The sequence below is a fragment of the Drosophila elegans genome, unplaced genomic scaffold, assembly GCF_018152505.1.
Source record: "Drosophila elegans isolate 14027-0461.03 unplaced genomic scaffold, ASM1815250v1 contig_208, whole genome shotgun sequence".
NCBI lineage: Eukaryota > Metazoa > Arthropoda > Insecta > Diptera > Drosophilidae > Drosophila > Drosophila elegans.
Window position 1 is genome coordinate 8865778 of NW_024545578.1, and position 21848 is coordinate 8887625.

The 21848-nt window shown below is 38.7% G+C and overlaps 5 protein-coding genes across 7 annotated transcripts; 4 read left to right on the forward strand and 1 right to left on the reverse strand.

The window, feature by feature from the left end:
- Positions 1-695: 695 nt before the first annotated feature.
- Positions 696-2976, forward strand: LOC108146747 (syntaxin-12). The gene is made up of 3 exons (XM_017272876.2): positions 696-810; positions 1106-1804; positions 2309-2976. The coding sequence occupies exons 2-3, from the start codon at positions 1108-1110 to the stop codon at positions 2485-2487; spliced, it is 876 nt and encodes a 291-aa protein (XP_017128365.1). The 5' UTR covers positions 696-810; positions 1106-1107; the 3' UTR covers positions 2488-2976.
- A 90-nt stretch (positions 2977-3066) lies between these two features.
- Positions 3067-3604, forward strand: LOC108146752. Its single transcript, XM_017272882.2, has 2 exons — positions 3067-3248; positions 3308-3604. The coding sequence occupies exons 1-2, from the start codon at positions 3158-3160 to the stop codon at positions 3523-3525; spliced, it is 309 nt and encodes a 102-aa protein (XP_017128371.1). The 5' UTR covers positions 3067-3157; the 3' UTR covers positions 3526-3604.
- Positions 3605-8432: 4828 nt separating this feature from the next.
- Positions 8433-20015, forward strand: LOC108146751. 3 transcript variants are annotated; one of them, XM_041708492.1, is made up of 6 exons: positions 8433-9011; positions 9473-9776; positions 9850-9954; positions 18438-19256; positions 19321-19745; positions 19814-20015. In XM_041708492.1, exons 4-6 carry the CDS (start codon positions 19110-19112, stop codon positions 19983-19985), a joined length of 744 nt encoding a protein of 247 aa, XP_041564426.1. In that variant the 5' UTR covers positions 8433-9011; positions 9473-9776; positions 9850-9954; positions 18438-19109; the 3' UTR covers positions 19986-20015. The 3 variants fall into 3 exon arrangements, with proteins under 3 accessions (XP_041564426.1, XP_041564427.1, XP_017128369.1); XM_041708493.1 differs by having other exon boundaries at positions 18594-19256; XM_017272880.2 differs by lacking the exons at positions 8433-9011; positions 9473-9776; positions 9850-9954 and having other exon boundaries at positions 17812-19256.
- LOC108146753 lies at positions 17364-18688 on the reverse strand. The gene is made up of 4 exons (XM_017272883.2): positions 18587-18688; positions 18416-18535; positions 18065-18354; positions 17364-17981 (listed from the first exon to the last, which is right to left on the reverse strand). Exons 1-4 carry the CDS (start codon positions 18686-18688, stop codon positions 17834-17836), a joined length of 660 nt encoding a protein of 219 aa, XP_017128372.1. The 3' UTR covers positions 17364-17833.
- A 77-nt stretch (positions 20016-20092) lies between the features above and the next one.
- LOC108146750 lies at positions 20093-21557 on the forward strand. Its single transcript, XM_017272879.2, has 3 exons — positions 20093-20487; positions 20549-20952; positions 21009-21557. Exons 1-3 carry the CDS (start codon positions 20323-20325, stop codon positions 21187-21189), a joined length of 750 nt encoding a protein of 249 aa, XP_017128368.1. The 5' UTR covers positions 20093-20322; the 3' UTR covers positions 21190-21557.
- Positions 21558-21848: the final 291 nt, after the last annotated feature.

A 21848-nucleotide genomic window follows, 5' to 3' on the forward strand; every position in this document is an offset into this window, starting at 1 on the left:
ATATGTGAAATTGAGTTCAAATATCTAAAGTGATAAACAAAACCAAGGAATGCGATTTCCATGTGGCATACAAAAATCGGTTACAGCCGCCACGAGGTTTCAAATATGGCTTTTCCCAGAATGTGGACGTAAAATAGATTAAATTCAACGGAAATTGTTGATAATGTTATAAAAATATGTACAAATTAGTGAAAAAATAGGTTTTTCTTGTGTTTCTTTAATATTTGCCAGTGTTTGAAGGTTAACTTAAATTTATCAATTTTTTTTTTGCAATAGTATTTTACTAAACATTTTGAACATTACACAAAAGTAAAACGTTAGGTTGTGTTAAAAGTAAATTTTATAAAAAGAGCCTAATTAAATCCAGTTGTTCAATTTAACCCCCATGTGGTGTACTGGGGCTGAAGTTGGCGCCTAATCATCGATAGCTCGATAAAACCGCCCTTCAACATAATTTTTAAATTGTTTTCTGTTGAATATTATTCGTAAGCGTAGAGAAAAGAATTTTTTTATTTATTTATTATTTGTAAGCGTATAGAAAAGAATTTATTGTTTAGTTTTGTTAAAATTATAATGCAATGCGTTAAGCGGGGCTAGTTAGTGGAAGGGGAATAACAAAAACCACCTCGGTTGTAATACTTTCAATAACAATGAAAATATCGATGTTTTGAACAACCTAACCGATGGTGCCATCGAAGTTTTTCCATCTCTAGCGCTGCTGCTGCTGCTGCAGAATTATCATTGTATTTTTTGTGGTGAAAGGCTTTGTGCGCTGACATTGTGCGTCCACGGAAAAGAACTCGCTTTGAAGTAAGTACCAGGTAATCCAGGTTTCAGGCAGAAGCCCTACAAGAACCCCCGCCCCCCAAAAGCAAATCATATGCGAAGGAGAAAACACGTAAATGTTGCCCCACCAACACACCGATGCGGCGACACACCGATACACCGACACTCCCCCACACAGGCAAACATCATATGTTGATAACAACAACAATGAATCATTTGTAGGGATTTGTCTGTTTGCTCGAGAAGTGGTATTAAATGTCGGCCTATTTTTCAAGCCCCGTGCTTTGAACTCAGAATTCACAGAGATATGAACTTACAGATATGTCCCAGGCCTTGAACAACCCAGCAGGAGGAGGGGGTGGAGCAGGAGGAGGAGGCGGTGGCGGTGGCCCCCATCGGGACTATGGAGCCATGGCGGAGTCCACGCCCGAAGTGAGTTTCGCAGCTGCTGGCGGATCGTCCGGCTTCAGTCCCACGGAATTCATGTCCCTCAGCGAGGACATTGGCCACAACATCACTGCGATCCACAGCAGCACTAAGCAGCTGGAGAAGCAACTCAAGCTAATTGGCACGCCCAAGGAGCTGCCCAATCTGCGGGAGAAAGTGCACACGATCAACACCAAGTGCAATGCCCGGGTGCAGACCACCAGCCAGGATCTGCAGAGGCTACAGGCTGTCGTGCGGCACGGCGATCGCCAGCAGAAACTGCAGCTGGAGAAGCTCACCAGGGAGTTCCATGGCGTGGTCGAAAAGTACTCCAATCTGCAGCGTCGCATCTCGTCGGCCATGCGGCAGACCCTTCAGCAGGCCCAGCAGTTTGCCGACCAGGATGGGGAGCCCAACGCCCGCGCCGAGCTGCTGCAGCAGCAGCGTTTGGAGCAGGCACATCTCCAGCAGGAGCACGACATCCTCGACGAGCGGCGGCGACAGGTCGAGCAGATCGAGTCGGACATCATCGATGTCAACCAGATCATGACCCGGCTGAGTGGGTTGGTTCATGATCAGGGCCAGCAGATGGGTGAGTAGACCTCCAATAAGATGTGGAACCAAGAAACCATAAGTTATCCAACCACAATCCGTAATTAGGGTTCTCACTTTACGAGTTTCTTGTGGTAGGCAACAAAAATGTAAAAGGGTTTTAGTTTTTTATCAAACAGTTATTGAGATTAATATTAAGTTGTAATAAAAATCAGTATCGTTTTTCAACTAATGTGTCACTACCCTTATCATATCATTGTCATTACTAAATTTTGTTTCCTGTGTATAATACTCTTGAACTTTTTTGCACTCAAAGCGCTTAATAATTAAATCGATTGTTACAAAAATAAGGAGAGATTGATAACCACTATATGCGAAGAAATATTTGTTAAATTTTTTATTTACCTTTGCAAAAATATATAAATGAGTAATAGCTTTTGGGACTTGCAAGTAAACTATTAGAATTGCCTTTAGTTAAGTGATATTTGTCATAATGTAATCTAAATTATTTGATTTTTCTAAACAATTCCTTATTTTTCGGTAGATTTCATTGAAAACAGTATTGAGCAGACGGCCGCCAACGTGGAAGATGGCACCTCGCAGCTGGAAAAGGCGGCCAGGAGTCGCCAGAGCTACCGGCGCAAGATCTTGATACTCCTGGTGATCGCTGTGATAATAGGTTTAATCGTGACTGGCGTTATCGTTGCCAAACTGAACAGTTAATTGTTTTATTTGTATACCCACATTCAAACACACGCAAACATACACACACACACACCCACACATGCATAGAATTTTGTAAAACGATTTTTATAAGAAACAAAATATTCGATCGTTGAAAACTCTGTTTAATCACCAAGTGAGCAAAGACAACAAGATTGTAGAGGAAAAGCTAACAAAAAAAATAAACAAATACCATATTTATAAATATATATATATATATACATACGTAAATAGGATACTGAATCCCACTTAACTTGCATATAAACAATATTCAGCGCTTTTAAATGTTAATGATTTCTTGTTAAAACGATTATCGCGAACAATTTAAGTTTTGCATTAAATGTGAAATTTTTGTGTTTAGTTTAAAGCAAGCGTAAAAGGGATTTCTGAAATTGATTGCAGGAATTCCCCAAAATATATGTTAAATAATTCAAGTTACAAAATAAGTGAGCCAGCAATCGAAAATAAATATAAACCGAACAAACCAAATACATTTTTTGAAAATGGCGCCAAGTCACGAATTTAAGAGGTTGGCAGCTCCCTAAAACCGATAGGTACGCAATCGATAGAAATTATCGGCTTAAGGTCACACTAAACAGAAAACCAAAACAACGTGCTGCGGAATTAAATATTTTCCCAGTTTTTTTCTGATAAATAAAGGATAGTAAAGATGCCCCAGGGAAAATTCAAGAAGGCAAAGCTGCCTGCAGCTGTACAGAAACAGAAAAAACAGAAACAGGCTGCTTTTACCCGGCGTTCTAGTGAGTATCAACAAGTTGTCCTGTCGATCTATAACTAACTTATGAATTGCGTTCAATAGATGCCCCCATTCAGGCGAAAAAGGCCAAGTTCAATGAGACCCAGAAGATCAAATCCGTCATCTCGAAGTCGGTCAACAAAAGCGTGGAGAGCGAACTGCGATCCCGCGCCCACGAAGGATACATTCAGTTGAGCAAGGCGCAGGAGGCGGTGGCCAAGCACCACGCCTCCCAGGCGAAGGCGGCTGCGGCGGCCAGTACCGCCAAGTCCACGGAATAGCCTAGTTTTAGCCCTTAATTACTTGTTGAAAACCAAATGACCTGCATATAACACAACCAAATTAAACAACTCAAACAAAGGAGACTCTCTTAATGTCTATCAAAGGTCAGTTTACTGTAATAATACCTAATCAAAAGATCAACAAATCTATAGAACAGCTTAGTTTTAGTTTTAAAGTAAAACGTATCTAAACTACAAGCATTAAATAGGTTTTATTCGATTGAAGTTAGATAATGTCGTTTATCTTGAAGTTAAGGTTCCCCAAAAATAAGTTTATTTATCTAATGGCTTTAGAACGAGAACTATAACAGTTTTATAAATTTTTGTTCTTAACAATCAACAATTTCAATATTTAATACCTCATTGATAGCCAAATTACGTCTTCAATTAATAGTCGATGCTATTAAGGTGTATCATCCTTGTTCTTGTTTGTGCAATACCAATGAATGAGAAAATCTATATATATATTTATTTAGGACAATTTTGGACCAATTTTTCTTACTTTGAAAGCAAACTGTGTACGGAAAATTAAAGTACTCCCTCAAGCTCTATGCAAATTGTGAAAAGTATTTAATATCATTAAGTTTTCTTGTTGCTTGCCTTGTCTCAAGGGCTTGCTGAACAAGTAGTGCTAACTTTGACGTTTGCCCAATTTATGGCCGGACCTTTAGTTCCGCTCTTGCAATAAGTTTGGCCTTCATGTTCCTACTTATCACAATCAGTTTGTTTAATTATAAAAATAGTTGGCCAACAAAGTTTGTTCCGCTGACATTTATTGGGCGATTCGCTGCGGCTCCTTTTGCCCAGAATTCCGTAATTCCGCTCCTTTAACGACAGCTATTCATGACAAACTTTTTTGGCATTGGCAGCTTTGACGAAGTGAAAATGAAAAAGTGCAACTAACAATTTCTATTTAATTTTCGCAACGTTTCGTTTCGTTTGCTATGCAAATTCTGCCCGCTTTTGATGCGCTTTTAATTAGCCAACATCCCGCACTCACATGCAGCCGGTAAAAATCCACAGCCAATTGCTTGTTTTTTCTGTTTTGTTTTTCATATCAAACACTTTGATTCCGCGCTTTTCAATCCCATGCAAATAAGCCCCGCCCACCGCCCACTCACCTGAGGAACAGGTGACAGGTGCTCGTTAGTCGTTTTTTTGAGCGTTTTGCGTTTTTAGTTTAGCACCAGAATTGAAGTGCTACCCAGCATGCAAATGAATTTTTGCACTCAACCTGCAATTGGGGAGGTCGACCTTTTCGGATATGCAGTTTTAGCATTGACAAGAAGCAGTTGATAACAGGCTTTCCGAAGTTTTTGACACCTATCCTCGCTCACTTTCAAAAATTGAGGAGTATTGACTATGTCATGAGGGTTGTGTTGGAGAAATGTTGAATTTTGTTCAAAATATTTCAATTTTTATTGAAGCTAACATTTTTGTTAAAACATGCTTAAAATATATGTTAATGGTGGTTTTAAATACTGTCAATTAACAATCACCTAAAAAGTTGTTTAAAAGTATGCAATACAAAATTCAATTTAAAAAATCCAACGTTGATATCTTTTTTGCCTAAAAGTATACTACATTTTTTGCGTTTCCAAGACATTTTTCTTTTCAATATTATTGTTGGGTTGTTAAAACTACACAAAATAAAAGCTGTTTTTTTTACAAATAACAAACAGTAGCATTAAAAGATAAATAAATATAAATCATGCCAATGATTTGCAAAACTGTATTATAAATGGAATCTTAAAAGTAAATTTTTTGATTCTCAGAGTATCCGTAAAGCTAACATGCCTCCTTAAAAGTACTTTTTGGGGCTTTTAGCCAAACGTTTCACTTGATTAACAGTCAATCTCTTCGCACTCTCCAATTAGAGAACAAATTGGTAATAGCAGAGAGACATTTGAAAATTTATACCAATCAAAAAGCTTTTAAAAACACAACCATTTAAACTTTAAGCCAGCGCTGGAATCTGTATTGCCCACATCAAAGTAATTGTTTTTTTTTTACCCTCGTTGGCATTTCTTGTATGGCTTATTCAATTGAGCATTGCATTTTGACCGCATTTGGCAGGAATTGATTGATTTGCCTCTGCACTCATCCATTCTACATATCATTTCCCCTGCCCACGGGGCTTGACTCAGTCCATTTAATTAAAATATATACCGAACAAAAGGAGCGGACACCTTTCACGCACTCCCGCACTCACAAAGGATAAAAAGCAGTGTCCAGAGCGGAAATCACACGGCCCAGCATCCTTTTTGCATTTTCCATCATTTAAATGATGCGTTTCTGTTTGCCCTTGCGTTTGCATTTGTCGGCTGCCTTCAGCTGGTCGGCGACCTATTTGAATAGCGACGTGTGTTCCACTGTCGGACATTCCAGGTAGCTGCTGTATGAACCTGCAGTTATACACTCAAAAAAAGTTTTATTTTAAGATATTGTTAATGGAGATGAAAAATGAAAAATGTATTTATATTTCATTTGTACATAATTAATTGCACTATTGAGAATACCTATGAAACTGAAACACTTTCCAAAATTAAACATCATTTTTGTTAAAAAAGTGCTCATATATATAAATTTATTTTTCATTAACTTATATGTATTTTCCTAACCATAATTATATAAGAATATTCGAAAACAATAAGAAGTATTAAATTAATCTATTTCCCATTCAGAGTAATATGATAGTACCGCCAAAAAGCATAAAATAGTTGTTTAATACATAGCTGTAGAATTCAAATTTGCACTACCGGTCGATTTGGCCCCACTCTTCTCTTTATAATTTTTTATGGAATTAATTTTATTTATTTTATTGGTTTATTTAATTAAAATGTATGTAGTCACAAAAAGAGCAGCAATTTAAGTTTTAAATAGTTTAAAGTTTTATAGATTTGTTTATTTTTTTTTCACCTTTTTTTTGAGTGCATGGAACATGGACGACGGCTACCTGGTTACTTGGACAGGTCGGCCGCCGTCTCATTGTGTGCCAGGCGCGCATGTAAATTTGTCCAACTGCAAAGGCAAACACTTGAAAAGCGAGCGACGGAGGCCCACTGCTGGCGGCCACCTGCGGCATTCCACACCACAACCATGGCCAAACCATAAAAACCCATTCCATTCGATTCCATTTTCATTATTTTTTTTTGTTTTTGCATACAATCGAACGCTTTGCTTCCCGATTCTTCGAGTTCTATGTCCTGTCCGTCCGTGGGCGAATTCTGATTTTTATGATGAATGGCAATGAGCTGGGTTTTGTCTATTATTTTGTTTCGGGTATTAAGTTTTTCGCTTATATATTTTTTACACCTTTCGCAGGGGGATTATTTTTTGGATTCGAAGAGTGCAGAGATTAGGGGAAGTTTTTGAAAATTAATCCAGGGTACATATTAACTGTATTTTACTTAAACGAAGTTTTGAAATAAAATATATACTTTTAAAATTAAATATATAAATTAATAATTTTAATAATGTCAGAAATATATAAGGAATTTAAAAGGGTAAATATTCATTAAGAAACAATTCATTTCTTAGATCTGAAGCATATACAAAATTTCTATCGAACCACGTCTATTATAGAGTTAAAAGTAATTTGCCTGGACAAATGATTTCATTCAGATTCTTCTCCAGTGCTCAGTCTTCCCATCAATGATATGGTTCTGATAAATACCCCATACATACCTGTTCCTTTAATATCCCACCGCATTGTTAATGAACAACTTCAATACCTAAACTAAATTATACACTACTGCAACGACAGCCTTGAGAAAAGGCAACGAAAAATTCACCTGTCCACACGGATTTCTAACTTTTAATACATAAATTAAGGCTTAAAGCCGAAATGTGGAGGGAAAAAAGAAACAAAAGCAAAAAAAAAACACTCAAAGCAATCCACAGCATTAAAAAGATAAAGACCTGGCCGGGCATTGAGATATTCCACCTGCAGTCGCGTCGCATATCCCCAGTCCCAGATCAACAACATATAATAATCCCATCAGCATTTTTGGATACGCTTTGCAAATGAATTGTAGAGCGGCGGCATTCCCAACCAAAAACCGGACTCGAAGCGTGGATAATAATAATGTGGAACCGAAAATGAGCCCGGTTCGCGCTGACGACTGTAGACTGTAGACTGTAGACTGTAGATCGTTGACTGGTCAGTGAAGGTTCTGCATTTGCACCTGCATCGGATCGGAACTTTGATGGGCCTTGCGTGGCGTGGCTTATAATTAAATTGGACTTGTGGATACAATTTGATATCCTCGCCGATGTGCTCCATAAAACATATGAGCGCAGGAAGATTACATAATGGTTTTGTTATTAAATGACTTATATTTACATTTTAAAAGGTGTGCTAGATGGAACTGCGGTGAGAGCTTCATTGTTAAGAACAGCAATTTCGGTGGAATTACTCTAACGAGATCGAGATCTAACACTAGTTTTTAGTGGAAATATTCATGTTTATCTTTTGGTTTAATACCCCCATATTTAAGGTACTTAATGGCTTTTTTAAAATAATTAAAAAAACTAAGCAGATAAACACGAAGTGTTGACCATGCTTAACGAACCAAATTTAATTAGGTTTTTAATAAAAAAGAGATTATTTATAAACTCAATTTTTAAAGGGGACTTGATCTAAATACTTAATAATTGTTGTTCGTAAGTTATTTGCGTAAGTATATTTAATTCTGTGTGTATTGATTTTTGTTCATCTTATTTTATTTGAGTATTTCAAATACTGATAAAATATATTTTTATTTAATTGAAGTGAATCAGACCTAACGTTTTTATTAATCGACCTATCTCAACTTTTTTTCAGTCCATGCTGAACAAATTGAAAATGCAGTTATCATTTCCCAAATCATTTGCCGCGTACATTATTCGCCAAACTGAAATATTAAAGCACCGGGATGCATATCACTTCCGCTTGCTGCAAATAAAAAAAGAAAATATTTCTCAAAAAACAAAGGCTTAAAAAATCGAAACACGAAGAAAAGACAGCAAGGAAAAGCGACGCGAAAAAATCTGTTGCCAAAAGGTGAACACAACAAGCGGATGTAAATGTGCCCAGCTGCATGCCAAAAACTGCAATTGTCATCAATACGAGCTGGGATTCGGGGCGGTACACAAAGCCAATTCATAAAACAAAAGCAAGAGCGGAAAGTGAATTTCAATAACGGATGTAAATAAACCACATGAGATCGATTACCTCCCCAGCGTGCGGGTGAGGTGAGGAGAGGTGAGGAGAGTCCTGCTGTCAGGATAACAGATGCAGGAAAAGGCACCGACTGCAGGTTCAGCTCACAGACCACCGTAATAAAGCATCCACAATATCAGTTAACTCAGAGCGGGCGGATGGCAAAAAAGAATCATAGCGCTCGAAAAAAAGCACAAGCCAGAAACATCTGTCCTTTCCTTCAAGGAGTGAGAAAAAACCAGCCGGTTTTAAATTTATTTAAGTCAGCAGCAGAAGAAAAAACGTAAGTTAAAAGATGCAGACAGCAGAGATGGCATCGAAAAAAGGTTTAAAAATAGTTTACTTAAATCCATAATTCGTAGAAATGCTTACAAACTAACACATTGCTATTTAATAAATTTATTGTGTTATAATAATCACTTGCGGAACGTGTCTAAAAAAACTAATATTATTAATATCATATTAAAATAAAAATTAAATTTAAACACATGAGATAAGATTTCTAGAGCATACGTTTTTAAATCTTTTATAAATGTTTTATTTTGGTCAAAAGTTCAAACAAAAAAGTATTGACCATATAATTATCTCTCATTTTAAATGTTCGACAATTGTCGAAAAATATTTCATATTACAAATTTGCCAATTTCTTTACCTTTTAAGGTGAATGCGCTTAGTAAACTGTTTAATTTTAAAAAATATAAAAAAAATATGTATTTAATTGTGATTTATTTTATTCGATTCCAGCAAAAATGTATACACATTGCAGTTATGCAAAAACATCTGTCCAGGCTTAAAGGAAAAATAAAAAAATCCGGCAAGTTTAAAATGTACTTAAGTAAGAAGGAGGAGGAAATTACGGCGAGCGAGAAGCAGATACATTTGCGATGAGGAAGCAGCCGCGGGCCTTGGTCATCAGAATACAAAAGCCCATTAAGGTATAGCACCTGGACCGAAGATCACCTCGTTTGGGGCCTCGAGGGAGTCAGGGGAATTTCGGACAGGAGTGGAGCCGAGTGAAGAGTCCCATAAATGTGTCGATATTATTACGGTAAACAGTCTGATGCCTTTTAAATTCAATTTTAAACTCATCTTGCGCTCTCTAATTGGACTCTTTGCGAAAGCGGATCCCCGGCGAATAATGAGGCTTGTCATCAGGGCAAATGATTCCCAAACGAATGCGGCCTTATTGAAAATCCATCAAAATATTTAATCTTCTGCTTGCAAGGGTAAGTGCTTAAACAGTTGCTTATTACAGGGTAGACATCAGCTGACCCACAAAGTGTGCCAATTATTACTAAACAAATATATCGGGGTTGGGATTAAACATGAAAATCCATTAAGAAAAGGAAAGTTTTAAAAGAAAACACTTAACGGCTGTGATTAAGGTTTAGTAGGGCAGCGAAAAGTATACATTTTGTGGGAAAATAAAATGCTAGCAAAGATGTACAGATAGAAAATAGTTTTATACTGAAATTTAAAGGAAAAAGGTAAAAATTTCAAACAAAAAGACATTGAAAGCCATTAAACTAAATATTACCATACATTAATAAATAAATATATAACAAATCCTGCAAAGATATACTCTGAACTTGTTACAGTAAAAAGGTTAATAAATCGGCTGTAGAATATGTGAAGAATCAAGAATGCTTATAAAGAACCTTAAAAACAATAATAGTGCAATCAAAATAGCTCCTTAGATCTCTTCTTTGGATCACTGTAAGCCAATTTCAGCTGCTGCCAAACAAACAATTCCAAAGTCATCCGACGGTCATTGCAAGAGAATTAGGGAAAACCAAAGAGTTCGCCGCCTCGAAGGTGTAAATAAAAAGGTGCTGACCCAAGGACAAAGGATCAGAAAGGAGACCAACGCCTTTAGAGTCACAATGCGTCAATAGAAACAGACGCAGACTGACAAGGAATTTGGCAGAATTGGTTTGCCGATGTGGAGGACGGACCACCATTAATCATCGACGACCAATTCCAGGGCCAATTGGTAAACCAACAAAAAGCCAGAATTCTGTACAGATCAAGGCCATAAATGTCGCTGCAGTTTTAATAGAGCAAGCTGCTTTTCACAGGACCTCTCTCACACTTGCAGCTGGGAGGGAAAACCACAGGACTCCGGTCAACAATGGGCAAGACGGCAGGGACAAAGGTCTGAGCAAAGTCATTTGAGATTCGTTAAAGAAAAATTACAAGAAGTTTTTGCGGAGCAATTACCAGGTGTAAAAAGAGCAGGAACAGCTCCAGAAATCGAGGGCGTAAACTAATTGTTCGACTCTTGGCCCGCTTGCAAAATGCTCATGACAAATGCATCGGCCAACACCCCAACTGCCGGCACTTTTCGCTCCGCAATCGAAAGTGCGCTGTAATTTCGACCTCCTTTTGTTGGCCAATTGTTCGTTCGGCCTTTGTCGGCACCCATTTGGGGCAACTTTTATTGAAAGCATTCGATGCTGGTCGGGTATGGGTACTCACATGGGTCCCAAGGACTTTTGTCGGTACTCTACTGGGCCGTAATTAATGTCCACTGTCCACCGCAAACGGAGTTTGATCTGTGAGCTCTTTCTGTTTCGGGAAATTGCAATACTTGGAACAGTTTGTCAATCTGAGAAACTCCGTTCAGAACTGAAACTGTTTGGGCATTAAGAAAACTCTGCTTAATAGGGAATAATTTATATTGGGTCTTCAAGTATTATAGTTCAAATTATTAATGCATTAATGCAATTAAAAAAATTGTATTTCAAAAATTTGTAAATTTTAATTTTAGGTCATAAAATCTCTGTTTTATGAAAGTACATTTTTTTTATGCAATAATTATTTACCGAAAAAGCTAATTGATTGAATATTTAGTAAGAACAATAAATTATCTATAACTATTATAATTATTATTAGCTTTGAAAGATATCCTTTTAAAAAACATTTTAGCCTTTTCCAAAGCGTGTACACAAAAAGTTATATCTTTAAGTTTTTTTGCTATATTGCATTTTGTTTTATAAATTAATAACTAAATCTTGTCGGAATTCAATTTTCTACATTTGAGTGCCAAATCCTTATAGTTAAATGTTTAATTATTTTAATACGTTTCAAAGTTATATTACTTATTGTATTATATACCTTCTTAAAGATAATTTATCTTCTTTTTGTGAAGTGTAGATCAATCTTCACTTAACGTTTCGGTTTAGCCGCTTTGTTCACTTAATTTACGTTTTGGCTTGGGCTAAATCGTATCTGCAGCTTAAACTTATCGTTAAACCATCGCCTTTCAGGGGCACTTAACATACTTTTTATCTATCACTTCGATCTGGCCGCATTTCCTCTTCGAAGAGTTTTCGATTCTTTTCCTGTTAAGGCCGCAACTTCCTTGGCATTGTGGCGGGTTTTGTTTTTTTTTGTTGAGTTTTTGGCAAACTTCTCGGGTGTCAGGGAGGAAGTAGGTGTATATGTTGTGGTTGATTTGGAGGTTACCTGCTTCATTCGAGGGATGCTGTTTGAAACCCGAATTCGTTGTCCTGAAAGCCGATACCAGCGAGTGTGCGCTCCCGGCTCGGCATTTGTCTAAAATGCGGTTTGGCCCGGCATTTAATTTCTATTTGAACATTGCATTCGTAATACGAGCCCTTCCCACAGGTGTGGGCCGGGGAATTGAAATTGGAATTGGAGCAGGTTGCGCCAATCTCTCGACTGTGTGTTTTAGCGCTCGAGTCCATCGCTTATATATTCATGTTACCTTGGAGAGCATTTTTCCTGCTTTTTTGTTTGGCTTTCCCTCAAATTGTGCGTGCTAAAAACAGTTGACATATTCCATGGGCGAGGCACAACGTCTGCGTCTGGGGGCTTTTATCCTGGCATACTGTATTACCTGAGCTGTTGCCTGCTCGCCAACTCACTTGGCGCTCCTTAAAATGTCAAATGTTCTCGGGGACCAACCATCCATCCATCCTTTCGTGCCCACACATATGAGTTCCCATACCCTCGAAACTGCTGCTAATGGAAATTGCGGTTGGCGAAGGCGTTTGCCGGTTGCCGTTTGCCGCTTGGCGACGACTTCCTGTCAAGTTCTCTGCCTGGAGAAATTTATGCTAAAAGGTTGTCAGTTTGACTTGGGGACGAGCTGCGCTTTCTCCCCAAGATATCTAGCAATTTAAGGCCTCCGATTCCTCGGGTTATCTATCAGAATATGAGGTATTTTTTGTGGCAGCGGTGGCGGTCGCAGCAAAAACGAATTTCACTCATTCATATTCCGGAGCAATTTGCCTATACGGCAGTCCAGGCCCATCCCTATTGTCCGTCCGGATATGAGCTCCCTGTCCCGTGTCCATTTTCCCCAATTCCGTGAGTGCGTGCGGCGCCTGGAAAAGCATTTTGTTTAAATGCGGCGCAAACAAGCTCGAGACTAATTACGACAGGGAGATAACAGCAAGCAGAGCCGGCCACGTCAGGATCCAGGATAATAATCTAAGCAAATTTATCAACACGAACACATATGAAAGAAAATATGAAGGAAAAAACACAGCAGACAGCCAGGGATTGGAATACGCACCAAACGAGTGAGTGAAAAATTATGCCATGCGAACTCCAACAGACACATCGTAAAGCAAGAAGCAAATTGGTAGCAAGAAGGGTACTAGAAATGTGGGGGTCTCGGCACTATTGGATTTGCCTAGAGCAGCCTCTCTAGCTATTTCAGTTTTTTTACAATTTATTTAAACTACCAAAGTATTAAAAGCTGTAGCTAAAAAAACAGGAATAAGTATCTTTAATAGTTTAGTTTCTTAGAGTTTTTATTCAATCCATTTAATATTCTATAATCTGTTGCCAACTTTAATGAGATTGCAAAAAGTTGAAAGTTTCAAACACGTTTTTGTTTTCATATTTATACAATTTATTAGTTCAAAAATATTTAAAAATTATCCATTTCTAGCTTTTATTGTTTTTTGCTAGTACAGACTACCATATTTTTAAATGAAAAGTTTATACTTTTTTTTGTAAATTTGTTGTTTATCTTATAGATTTTTTTCCTCAACTGATGTGATTTTGTCTCAAAAGTAGCCAACACTGGTCTTGACTGCCATGTTAACGAAAAGCTTTAAAAAAGTCCGCCTCGTGCTGCTAACAAAATAAAACAGACCAATAGAGCGGCTGGGATAATTCCTAAAATAAGGTCTTAGCCAAGACTAGGCAGACAAAGGGCTATTTGGGTGAGCCGCCTACTTTCCCAGGAATTGGAAAATCAGATTTCCATTTTGGCAAAGATCATTAGGGGAACACCGCCTACAAACAAATCCCGTTCAAATATTTGCTAGGACATAACAACTGAATCTGCGCGGGAGAAGATGTTGCAACATGGCCTAATCCCAGATCGTAATGTCCTAAGCCGGCTCGGGATTAAATTGGCTTAAATGGGACCTAGAGCACAAAGGTGAAATGTATACAGTTCATCAAGGATTGATCCTTCGCATAATTTTGCGCAGTCTGTGGCAAGCAGGAAACCCCAAAATGGGAAAATGTGCGGCGGGAAACGGAACTTTCCTTTGCCAATGGAGTCGGAGGCGACCATCAATCATCGTCAGGCTGCGGGGGCACATTAGCATTTATGAACTTTTGGCCCAGTTGATTTTTTCACAACTTGCCAGGGGCTGCGACTTGGGCCAGGATGGGTTGACTTTAATAGGATTTTCCATAATTTCATGCGCTTGTGCATACTTGGCAGTCAATTAATGTCAAACTAGTTTCAGCTCTCGCCTGCAATCGATCAACATTTAAATGCACCCCACCTCGGGTTTGGTGCAATGAAACAATTTGACATTATTCATATGACCCGAAAGTGTTTATGACTGATGACAATGAGGTAGCCTTATTAATAAGGAGGTTAGGGGATGGCACGTTTGAGGTGTTGATATTTCCCGATAAAGAAGTTGTGGGAACACCTTTTGCCATCGGTTAATGATTCAGTTTTTATTACAGACGCCATCAATTTGATATGGTGGTTAGGATACAGTGGTTCAGCCAGTTGAAACTAATCTAGAAATTCATGGGAGAACTTCTTAAGATATTGCCCCATGAGAAGTTCTTAATTAAGATTTGGGATTTTGATAAAAACGGGAAAATTGAAGTCTTTATGCACGGAAAACTTTGATCGTTATTTCAGGAGAGCAAATTGATCAATCAGTCAAGTTAAAAATTTTATACTTTATATGAGATAAATAAAGCGGTTTTCATTTTAAGTTGTTTTTCTTGGTTTTTCAAAATTTAATTCTCTTAAATTCAATCTTAGTCCTATAAGATAAGCAATAACAAATCCTCCATATAATCCCATTGAGCAAAAATTCATGTTTATTATAAGCCTTTGTATAAAGCATTTCATTAAGTTAATTAAAATAAACAGAAAATCCAACCAGTCAAATGCGATTTTGCAACTTCGTATTTCAGATTTTTTTTTGCGCTTTGGCATTATTAAAAGCGTTATTTTAAATGCCAATTGGTATTATAAATTTAATCCAATTGTTGATGGCGGAAAACAAATAAAAACCGCAAGAAAAACACAAAAAAAAAACAATCAAATGATACGGTAATTAGTTAATTTATAAATATCATATAAACTGCTCATTTATGAATTCAATTAATGTTCGCAGACGCGTGAGTGAAGTGGATTAAACTCTAATTTAATAACCCATCTGGTGGGTGGAAAAAAAGTGCGAGCTCACAAAGTGTTCGAATTTATTAAATGAAAACCTCAAAATGCGTGACAGTTGCCGCACAATGATTTACACCGCAGAACTGTCATCGGTTATGGATACTACATACTACATAGATGGGATTCCAACAGTTGCCGACACATGGCGGGGGATCGGTTGTCCACAGCCCAGAAATCCTGCCCACAGATGCGTTTACAACTCACTAGAACGCCCTCTGTCTCCAGATATGCATATGTCATGGATAGATGACTCGCCTAAGGGAGCTGTCAATTGCCTAGGATAATGTTTTGCTATTGACTTAATTTATGCATATCCCGATCTCAAGTGGATCCACTTCTCGGGATGTGGACGTGTCTGCGCACATCTGTGTAACCCTAGATCGAAGTCCGCCCCCAACTCCTTTGCGGCATCCCTTGTGGTTAGGCCCATGCCAAATCCCGGGATAATCACATTGTTGACTGCAACTGCAACTGCAACTAATTACAAATCAATTCGAACCAGCCCCCAAAGGCAAATGAAGACAAACCGCAACAGGAAACGGGATCGCGGGGAGAACCTCCTTAGCACACCTGCCCGCACCCCATTAAAATGTTATATGGCCAGTGTCAATGCCAAGTTTAAAAACAGAGCACAAAAATAAATTGACATCTCAGGCTGGCCGTAAATCAAAGGAGACAACTTAGACAGACATCCAGCCATGTTGAAGTGACGAAATAAGCGGCAGAAAAAGTCATAAAAACACTGGAATCTAGAGGAGATGGATCACATTTGATGGTTGTCTTTTATGATCCCACAATTGAGATATATAGTATGAGAGCGAGATATGAAAGGTCAGTGGAGGACAATGTAGATTTGAGAGGAGATATATTTAAGGAGGAAAAGATGGATCACAGTTGATGGATGTTATTCTAAGTCATTTGAGATAGGTGCTTAGAATACGATATGTTGTAAAGGGTTGTAAAGGATCTTGTTAACTTAAAAATGTAGTATAAAACAGAGGAATGAATGCAATGTATATATTGGGAAATATACAATATACAAAATAAAAATATTATAATCTTGGTAATCAATAAAAAAGAAAAACAAATAAAAGGATAGGTAATGAAAAAATTATACTTATACAAACAACTAAAGGATTCTTTGCCAAATATAGTTTTGGGACTGGATCTACCCCGCTCTCGATCCCTTTTGTACATCAAATCCAACTCTTTCCACACATCGCCTAAGCTTATTAGTACTCAAGTTTCTGTGTGTTTTTCATAAACCTTTCTCAAACTGTGGCGTACATAAGCACTTCAGCCTCGATGCCTGGCCATTGTTAGGGGATCTCGAGAAGAACAGAGGAATCATTTGTCTTCTAATTATGATTTCAATGGCTTGGCAAAATCAAAGAAGGCGTAATTCGCTCTCACCATCGCCAGGACTCTTTCGGGTCTCCTTGAAGGCGGCAAATCGAATCAAAGAAATAACAAACAAACAAACAAAAAACACTCCGAACAACGGAAAAGGAGACTCCTCTATGGCATTGTTGACAGGCCGCCGAAATGAAGGAGACCGCAAAATACACTCAGACAAAGGATGCGGAGCAGGGGCGACTTCATTTGCACAAAAGAAGCGGAAAAAGCGATCAAAGAGCCAACAAACAGCGAAAGAAAGAGCTCGAACTCGAAAACATAAAGCAGGGGCATCATCACATGTCCGACGTGAGGTAAACCCATCTGAAAAACCCCTAAGCAGGCCAAAATCCAAACCAGATCTATGCGGCCAGCTTAGGACTCCTGTTTTTTTGCCATCATCATCTGCTTTGTTGCCACCACATTGCGTCGTCGTCTTTAAGCTCTTTTAGCGAAATTAAAACATTTCACGGCGCAGCAGGAGGTGACTTGAGAAATTTCGAGGCACTTAAAGCTGGGTGGAATAAACACATATCCTTTAAATCCAACCTGCATGTGGCTTACAACAGCCTATATTAATACTTCCAATATTTATATTATTTATTGTGTTATTATAAAGTAAAGTAAAGTACCAAAAATAACAATGTTATTTTAGTAATTTTTTAATAAACTTGTACACATCCAACCTAAAATATAAAACGTTTAATTTAATATTAAACAAAGCAATTGAATTTTATTGTGTTTAATGTCTTTTTTCCCTAAATTTTTATACATTTTTACAAAAACCTTTAAGTACCACTTGGCATTTTAAAGAGGATGATAAGTAAAACTTATTTACAAATTTTTTTTATATAGAAATTTTACTTTTTTAAGACATTTAAGCGGTGTAATGCAGTTTATATTGTGATATATATAAAAGACTAACAAATTACTTGAACGTTATACTTAAAGAATCAGGACTAAGGACAGTTTTTGGCTCAGTTAGAGATTTAAATTTTCCGCATCATAATTATTCAGAACACAATGCTTATCAGGTCCAGAGCACTGTGTTGGCAGTGGGCCACGTAATCTGAGCAGCCCGGGCCATGCGTGCCCGCATCGGAGGCCTCGTAAAGGCCATCCACGTGCTGCAGTTCCCGCTCCGCGGCACTCGCCGTCGGCCTGCATGGAAATCGGGGAAAGGATGCCATAATTAGTGGCTACCCCTTGGAGAAAATCAGTTCGGGAATGGGGGGCGAACTCACATGAATAGAATCTGAAACAGGCTGCCAACCAGTCCGTTTTGGGCATCCAGAGGCGATTCGCTGACCTCGCAGATAGTTCGCAGCAGGCAGGCAGAACCATTGAATCCATAGTGGGTCAGGAAATTAATAACACTGCGGTAGAAGTCGTGGCGTCGAAAGGGAGGTGGAGATCCCACCGAGCGACGCTTCACCTCATTGTCCTCGTCCTCTGGGAACTCTCCTCCATCCTGGCGAGCATTTATAGGTGTGACATTACCGCCAACGCCCATAAAGTGATCATCCAAATCCCACTGAAAGAAGGTTCAATTATTTACACTTAGTAAGAGATAAGAACTAAGTATTCCAGCTTACCCTATCAATCCACTGATTATAGGAATCATTGGATGGCAAAGCATAGTTGGACTCAAAGTTGAAGGCCATGTAGACATTTTTAGGCCCCAGTTCCAAAGGAATGGCCACGGCAGCCAATAACTAAAAAATATTTAAAGAATAATGTAATTATTAAAGGCTTCCCTTACTCACACCAAAGGATCCCTGACGTGGAAAGACCAGAAAGCAGTGAGCCAGACCAAGACCCAAAACCAAGACCACACCCAAGTAAAATTCCCAGCGAAAGGCAACCATCTTAGGCCAAGCTGTAAGCTAACTAAATGCACTTTGCAAAAGTTGCATGTTGCCCAAACGATGGGCGTCAGAATTGGCAAATCCGCTAATAAATGGGTGAGAAGTGGCTTACGGTATTGGCGCGGCTAAGAAAAGAAAACCGGAATGTGCAAGATTTACACGGTTACCACTTGACCCCGTCTTCAAGCGATCGCCGTTGTCTATTCCGACAGGTGCTAATTGCTAGAATGTGTAACATTCTCGGGCGAGAAAGTCTTCTTGGATCGATTGATGAAGCCGTTTTTATTGAGAAATCCAAAATGAAATGTTCGTGAGCCAGAAAAAGAACGCCTAGAACATGGATTAGTAGCTAAAGACCTGAGCTGGCATAAACACGCACTGAGATTCGCTCGGGCGTAGATAAAAAATAAAAAACAAAAAAATGAAACTACGTATAGTCATTATAGTGGTTAGTTGCCTGCTCGCCCAGGTGCTGGCCACCCTGGGCAGTCTGTCCAAGCATCAGAGGAGCAAGAGAGCTCCCATTCCCTGGCTTATATACCCCACCACATCACCCACCAGAGTTATGGTAAAAACTAGATTACTAGAAAGAAGAATCCCCAACTTTAAACACCTAAATTCTTCCCTACCAGTTCATTGGCGGCATAGGTATTCCGCTGGAGGATCTCAACTATGAGGCGGTGACCACCGGCTATGTCTTGAAGGTGGAGTACTGGCTGCCCACCGAACCTGATGAGCTGAGGACACCCACAGCATTGCCTCTCACCCAAGTGGCCACGCCAGGAATCACTGGAGCCAGAAGGCAGAGGAAACCCATGTTTGAGAACTTCCTTGTGGGAGTGGATGAGCTGGGCAAGAACACCAGGAAGCTGCTGACCAGGACCAATAAGGTTTTAAGTAGCTATCGCTGGACAGTCTACAAGGGACTGGAGGGATTGGCCGATCGTCTGGGATACCAGGGCAGGATTTGTGTGCTGAAGAGCATTTGCGAGGCGGCAGAGGAGCCATTTCATTACACCAATGGGCTCTTTGCGGATCTTTTGCACATATTATTAACGTAAGTCTTTAACTCAAAACCCTTTAAAAGGTTTATCAATTTATTAATTTATTAACCCAATTCTACAGACCATCCTCCTCAGTAGACAAGTTATCAGAACATGCTGATAACGAGTATTACTATGCCGAAAAGGTGGGTCAATCAGGCGCTGGTTGTGATCGCGTCTTCAAGGAGTGTCGACTAAGTCTACTGCAACACTTTAGCGAACTCCATCACAATCTGGACAAGATCATATTCTGAACAAATAAAAAAAGACTTAAATGATACCAAAACTTTGCTCAGTGTTCTTTGCGGCCAATGGGGCTTTCGAAAAAAAAAAAAAACAAAATTTGAGTGTTAATTAACAGAACGTGAACTTTTAGTCAGTTGAAATAATGGACCCAATTCTGATCGTGACTAAATTGTGCCATATTACCTGCAGCTAATGGCACTTTCGGTTTCCTAATCGAAGAAAGTAAGAAGTTCGATTCCGTACGTTACTAAAGTGAAATCATTTGGCCGTTTGCTAATTTAGTCATCAGTCTTCTTTTGAGCCGCGAGGTTATTGTGTACTAAATAGATTTTTAAGGACTTTATCATGAACGTTCTCTCATCAGCAGTTTTAGTTATTAGTGTTCTTTATGTTTTTGGAATTTTCCCCTCTAATTCAACACAGTATAATCAAAGTGAGAGTGATATTTTAGTGCGAAAAGCTAGATGGCTGCCCTTGATTTATCCTAGAGCCAATCCTACTCGAATACAGGTAAGTTAAGGTTAATTAAACTAACTAAATACACATTCGATTATAAACTAATATTTTCCAGATGATCGTAGGCTTCGGTATACCAGTGGAAGACCTAAAAGTAGAGTCTGTGGTAACAGGTTATGTCTTAAAGGCTCACTATTACTTGCCATACTCCGCCAAGCAGTTAAGGACCAAGGATGTGCATGGAATCTCAGCTCGAAGGTTGCCGCAGAATGCCACAATCTTCGATAAGGTGATGCAGATGTCTGAACAAAAACTGGGCTTGGATCCAAATATCCTGGAGGAGGATCTCCAGGCTTGGGGCTGTTATCGCTGGTCAGTCTACGATGCTTTTACGGCATTGGCCATTCGCATGAAGCTGAATGGAAGGGTTTGCGTCCTGAAGAGCATCTGCGAAAGTGCGAAGGCTCCCTTCGACGATCGAAATGGTTTGCTGGGCGAAGTGCTTCACATCCTGCTCACGTGAGTTTATGGTCGTGGGATCGGCTCCATTGTAACCCTCTTCCCCAACCTTTCAGACCTTCTAGTTCGGTGGATCCTCTGTCGGAGCACTCGGACAACGATTACCTGCAGGCCGAGCGATTGGGAGCAGCTGGTAGCGATTGCGATCAGGTGTATCCGAGGTGTCCCACGTCCCTGCTGGAGCACTTCAGTGATGTGCATCATCTGGGCAGCGAGTTCCTTAGCATGTTGGGCTGAAGCAGCAGCTTGGTAAAGCCTTTAAATTGTGATATTGATATATATAAGGGGTTTTGGTACTGGAATGCATACATTTGCTTGAAAAACATTAAAGTAATAAAATTAAACATACACTCCTTGATTTCAGGAAAATTGACTTAATCTTAGCAACAATTTCCTTAAATGTTGTATGGAAGGCTCAAATTTAAGGCAATTATTCCTAAAACTTAGGCAATTTTTCCCAAAATCAAGGAATTTAGTTTTCTGAGTGTAGGTAAAATATATTATCTGATAAACAAATTTCAAATTAAAATTATTCTTGGTAATCTTTGTTCAAATAGTAGGTATTTAAATTTCATTAAATACAATATTTACAGTTTGTGTCATTATTTATTGTCTTATTATTTTATGTTGTTTGGAGAAACTCAATTTTAGCAATATTTCTTAACAAAATTAATTGAACTATAACTAAACATTACAAAATATAATAAAACTCAAATAGAAAAAAAAATTTCACTTGGCTATTAATTAGTTTTTTAATCTTAACTTCTAACTTTTTTTTAGATTTTTGAATATTGTTTTTATTCCTATTTCCCAAACTTATTATGTAGTTAAATTAGTTGATTATCAGTTTCCGTATAGGGGCTTTCTCGGCTCTGAGAACGGTGGTGGCCCTTGGC